The 5,449-nt window shown below is 40.2% G+C and overlaps 1 protein-coding gene across 1 annotated transcript; it reads left to right on the top strand.

Moving 5' to 3' along the window:
• The first annotated feature begins 671 nt into the window (after window positions 1–671).
• Window positions 672–1,149, top strand: LOC131411671 (10 kDa heat shock protein, mitochondrial-like). Its single transcript, XM_058550660.1, has one exon. The coding sequence runs from the start codon at window positions 675–677 to the stop codon at window positions 990–992; it is 318 nt and encodes a 105-aa protein (XP_058406643.1). The 5' UTR covers window positions 672–674; the 3' UTR covers window positions 993–1,149.
• The last annotated feature ends 4,300 nt before the right edge of the window (window positions 1,150–5,449 follow it).

The raw sequence follows: 5,449 nt of genomic DNA, 5'->3' as shown, positions 1-5,449 counted from the left end.
CTGTTCCTGATGGAGGATAAGGAGGGTGGGGGGTGGAGATTTCTGGCCACTGTGATCTGGCCTCCTGTTGAAGCATCTAAAAATAACCAGACCATTCATACTGTGCCAGTTAACCTCCTGCTGGCATCACTCCTGTGTCCTTACTGTGCTAAAAGAGTATCTGTCCCTTCTTTTGACTTACATTACAAAAAGCCCCTTTCTCTTACCTTCACCTTTGTAGGTACCATTATCATTATTACTAGGGGCAGTGTTGTGTGATAGTTAAATACAGGTGCTGTGGAGCCAGCAATTTGGGATTAAATTCTGACTCTGCTACTTGTTAGTTGTGTGGCTTAGGGAAAATGTAGTTTTTAAAAAATTATCATAGTCACTCTTAGAAGCAACACAGCAGGGCTATTTACTGTAGTGGAGAATGGCTTTGAGCCCTTTGGCCTAACTTGAATATTCAGGAAAGTGGAATGGAGTACAAGGCTTTAACAGGCCATCTTTTCTTCCAGGATCCACAGTTCTTTTGGATGACAGCACAGACCGCTGGTTTGGTCTGACTATAATTCTGAACTTCTCTGTTTAGGGTTTTTTAATTTAAAGCAATGTGATTTAGGTTCACGTGGCCCAAGGGTCGGACTGCAGGTCTCTCCTTGCGACAGCGGCGCAAGAGCGGAGTGTGGGCTGAAATGGCCGGAGTCATGGCAAGACAGGCATTTAGAAAGTTTCCTCCTCTCTTTGACCGAGTATTGGTTGAAAGGAGTGCAGCCGAAACTGTAACCAAAGGAGACATTATGCTTCCAGAAAAATCTCAAGGAAAAGTATTGCAAGCAACAGTAGTGGCTGTTGGATCAGGCTCTAAAGGAAAGGGTGGAGAGATTCAACCAGTTAATGTGAAAGTGGGAGATAAAGTTCTTCTCCCAGAATATGGAGGCACCAAAGTAGTTCTAGACGACAAGGATTTCTTATTTAGAGATGGTGACATTCTTGGAAAGTATGTAGACTGAAATAAATCACTATTGAAATGGCATCACGTGAAGCTGCCCATTCCACTGAAGTACTGAAATCTTTCATCATGTAAATAATTTCCATGTCTCTCTTTTATAATAAACTAATGATAGCCAAACTAATGACAAAAAAAAAACAAGCAATGTGATTTAAAATTCCTCTGTCCCCACTATTTCCTGTAAACCAGAAGTTAGGTCTAGAATCTTGATTAGTTTAGATTAAAATTTTTGGCAAGAATACTTCATAGTTTTCTTGAACCTAAATTCCTGTACAGATTTAATTCTAGCAAATAACTAGTTAGCTCTTTGCTTTCCCATCTTTCCTCTGTTTGTCTCCACTGACTTCTTACCCTTCAGGCCTCAGCTTAGACATCACTCTTTCAAGGAAGCTGCCTCTGACCCTCTAGGTCTAGCACATGGGGTCCTTTCATGACTTCACCGGAAAGGATTGTAATTGCCTGTTTGTGTATCTGGATGCCCCGGTATACTTCTTATAGCCCACCTTTCCCTGCCCTGTCTCCCTCTGCCTTTCTCCTGCTTGATACCTGCCCATCCTTCAGTCCTCAGCTCACATGGTACACCCTCTAGGTCAGCTTTCCGCATTATACACAGCCATATTCTCTTGTGCTTTTCTTTCATAGCATTTATCACAAGTTATTTCTGGATTTTCTTTTTCATGAATGTCTGTCTCGCTTATTAGACTATAAACTTTTGGAGGCAGAGATCATGTTTACATTTGCTTACTGCTATATCCCCAGCACCTAGACGTGGTACCTGGCTCTTTGTAGCAGTTACTAAATATTTATTGGATGATAAAGGGTGCTATCTCATTCATTCATCTCCATTAGAACCGGAACTGTCTTTTTGATGTTTGTGGCCTCAGTATCTAGTTGATACACCAAGCCCTCCGCCAGATTTTGTCGCACAGGCCCTTTATGGTATGAGAGAGAAAGTCAGGAAAATAAGTCTGCACCAAGGCCAACAAGATGGGAAAATAGGTCTCTATCACCTGTGAACTATTCTTGCCAAAAGTGTTTATCCTGAATCTAAACAAGCCTCTGTACCTAACTTCTAGTTTACAGGAAATAAAGAGATAGAAGATATTTTGATAACACCATGAGGAAGCAATCAGACAAACCCAGAAATTGCAGAACATTCTGTAAGAAAACGGGCCTAGACAAAACGTCATGAGAAGAAAAAGATGAGAAGATTATTCTAGATTAAGAGACTGAAGAGACATAACATCCAAATGCATTATATGATCCTTGATTGGATCCAGGTTAGAAAAGCCAATTACGAAGATGTTCTGAGCACAATTGGAGAAGTTGGAGTATGGACTGTGTATTAGATGATACTTGGGAATTATTGTTGCCTTTCTTAAGTATCTTATATAAAAAAAAAGTATTTATTCTTAGAAGAAGTATGATAAAATATTTAGGGATGAAGCGTCATGATGTCTGCAACTTATTTTCAAATGATGTAGCAAAAATAAAATACATATATAGATGAATATGGTCAAATATTAACGACCATTGAATCTGGGTGGAAGGTATACAGATGGTCACTGTACAAGGCTTTTTGTTTGTGGTTTTGTGGTTTTGGGAGGTCAGGTTTATTGAGGTATAATAGAATAAAATTCAAATTTTTTAAATTTACATAGCATAAAGTTTTATGAATTTTGACAAATATATGCAGTCATGTAACTACCATCACAATCAAGATCCAGAATATTTCTATCACCTTGAAAATTATCTCTTGCCTCTTTGTAGTCATCCCCTCATCCTAACCCCAACCTCTGGCACCAATGACCCTGTAGTTTTGAATTTTCCATAATGTCATATAAATGCCTTTTGAGTCTGGCTTCTTTAACTTAGTGTAATAGTTTCCTAGGGTTGCCATAACAAAGTACCACAAACTAGGTGGCCTAAAACAACAGAAATTTATTATCTCACAGTTCTGGATGCTAGAAGTCCAAAATCAAGTTGTCAGAAGGGCCATGCACTCTGGATGGTTCTAGGGGAGAGTCTATTTGTCCCTTTCTCTTAGTTTTTGGTGTCACCAGAAATCCTTGGCATTCCATATCTTGCAGCTGCATAACTCCAATCTCTGCCTCTGTCATCGCATGGTGTTCTCCCTGTGTGTTACCTCTGTCATTGCATAGGCTCTGTCTGTGTGTCTCTTATAAGGACACTAGTTGTATTGGAGTAAGGGTCATATTCCAGTATGACCGCATGGTGACTAATTATATCTGCAATGACTGTTTTTCTAAATAAGGCCACATTTTGAGGTATTGCGGGTTAGGACTTCATATTTTTTGGGAAGAGACAAAAGTGAACCCATGGCACTTAGCATAATGCATTTGAGATCCATCCATGTTTTTGCATGTATCAGCACTTTGTTCCTTTTTATTGCTGTGTAGTATCCCATCGTATAGATGTGCCACATTCTGTTTGTCTACTTATCAGCTGAAAGACATTTGGGTTGTTTAAGTGTTAGGCAATTATGAATAAAGCCACTATAAACATTTACATATGGATTTTTGTGTGAACACAAATTTTCACTTCTCTTGGGTAAATGTTGAGGAGTAGGATGTTTAACTCTATAAGAAACTGCCAAGCTTTTCCAAAGTGGTGGTATCATTTTCCATTCCCATCAGCAATGTACAAGAGGTTCAGTTCTCCACATTTTCACCAACACTTGATATTGTCGGTTTTTCTGATTATAGCCATTTTAATGCAAGTGTAATAGCATCTCATTGTGGTTTTAATTTGCATTTCCCTAATGGCTTATGATGTTCAGCATCTTTTCACGTGAGTATTTGTCATTGTGTATCTTCTTTGGTGAAGTGTCTGTTCAAATCTTTTGCCCATTTTTATTAGGTTATTTGTTTTCTTATTACTCAGTTGTATGAGTTCTTTCTATATTCTGGATACAAGTCCTTTATCAAATATGTGTTTTTAAAATATTTTCTCCCAATCTGTGGCTTGTGTTTTCTTTTTCTTAACAGTGTCTTTCAAGGAACAGAAGCTTTTAATTTTGATTAACTCCAGTTTATTTTTATGGATTGTTCTTTTGATGTCATTGTACGCATTTTTCAAACTTTTCTGTGGGTTTGAAATTTTTCTTTTCTTTTTCTTCTTTTTTTTGGCTGCTGAACACTTGAAATTTTTCCTGATAAAAAGTTAGGAGAGGGGCCAGCCTGGTGGCATAGCGGTTAAGTTCGCATGCTGTGCTTCAGCTGCCCAGGATTTTCAGGTTCAGATCCCAGGTGCGGACAAACACACCGTTTGTCAAGCCATGCTGTGGCAGCGTCCCATATAAAGTAGAGGAAGATGGGCACAGATGTCAGTCCAGGGCCAGTCTTCTTCAGCAAAAAGAGGAGTATTGGCAACAGATGTTAGCTCAGGGCTAATCTTCCTCACACACGCACACACAAAAGTTGGGAGAAAAAAAAAGAAGGCAGAGACACCTTTTTTTTAAAAAAGCAAATGATTATTAAAAGGCAAACAATAACAAAAAGGTAAAGTCCTCTTTTTCACTCTCCAATCCTGCTCCTCTTCACCCTCAGTCCTCCACAGATACAGTCCCTTTCAAACTCTCTGTTTCTTCTTCAACTCCTTATTTAATCTCTGAGAGTCAGAGAGTCAGAGAGAAAGAGAAAAGGGAATGCTTCTAGAACATACCAGAGTTCATGACAGGAAGCTTCAGACCTATCCTGGGAAGTGCCCCTGAGGCTAGAGTGGTAGTGACCCAGACTTCTCAGCCTTAGGAACTGGAGTTGATTTTGGCTTTGAAATAAACGCCTCATCTTGTTAAAAGCAATCTCTGAGACTTCAGAGGGACAGTCAGCTCTGCTGGTCTCTGGAGTCTGACTTGGTGCTCTCTCAGCCATTAACCAACCTCAGGCAGTTGCCAGGCCTACCTGCCTCAGCCAGAACTAGTAAGAGGCTTGCTAAAGCTGCAGAATCTGTGGCCTGAGAGGTAGCCCTCATGGCAGGTAACTGTTCATCTTGTTGCATGTAGAACTCCTCAAAAAACAGAAGATCAGCAATGGGAATTCCAGCCTCTGACTGGCTTCCTCTCCACCTGCATCCCAGCTGACTTCCAGCTATACACACCTCTCTCATCTCTCCTGGGCAGAGATTTGTCCATCACATCCTATTCAGAGAGTGTTGGCATCTCCCTCACTCCACCATCTCTACGATCCTTTGAAGTTGGTTTGAAGGGACAATGAAAGCTAGGACAGACTCCCTTTAGGGTGTTTCCAAGGTGGTAACCCAGATATAGGAAGAACTAAGACATTTTTTGGACTCCTTATCATCACCCTCTGGTTTCTCTTGCTTTCCTTGCTGCTGCACTTATTCTGCCAAAAAGGAAAAAGTTGACAACAGATGCAAGCTTAACTCAATTTGGGTCCTAATTTTGTGATTCCTGGCCTGAGCCTGCGTCAGATGTCC

The sequence above is a fragment of the Diceros bicornis genome, chromosome 12 (genome assembly GCF_020826845.1).
Source record: "Diceros bicornis minor isolate mBicDic1 chromosome 12, mDicBic1.mat.cur, whole genome shotgun sequence".
In the NCBI taxonomy this organism is placed as follows: domain Eukaryota; kingdom Metazoa; phylum Chordata; class Mammalia; order Perissodactyla; family Rhinocerotidae; genus Diceros; species Diceros bicornis.
The sequence above is the reverse complement of the archived record's forward strand: the minus strand, read 5'-3'. Positions and strand labels throughout refer to the sequence as shown.

Bases quoted from the DNA above. Each gene is read 5' to 3' on its own strand.
- LOC131411671 (XM_058550660.1), top strand. From the start codon at position 675: ATGGCCGGAGTCATGGCAAGACAGGCATTTAGAAAGTTTCCTCCTCTC.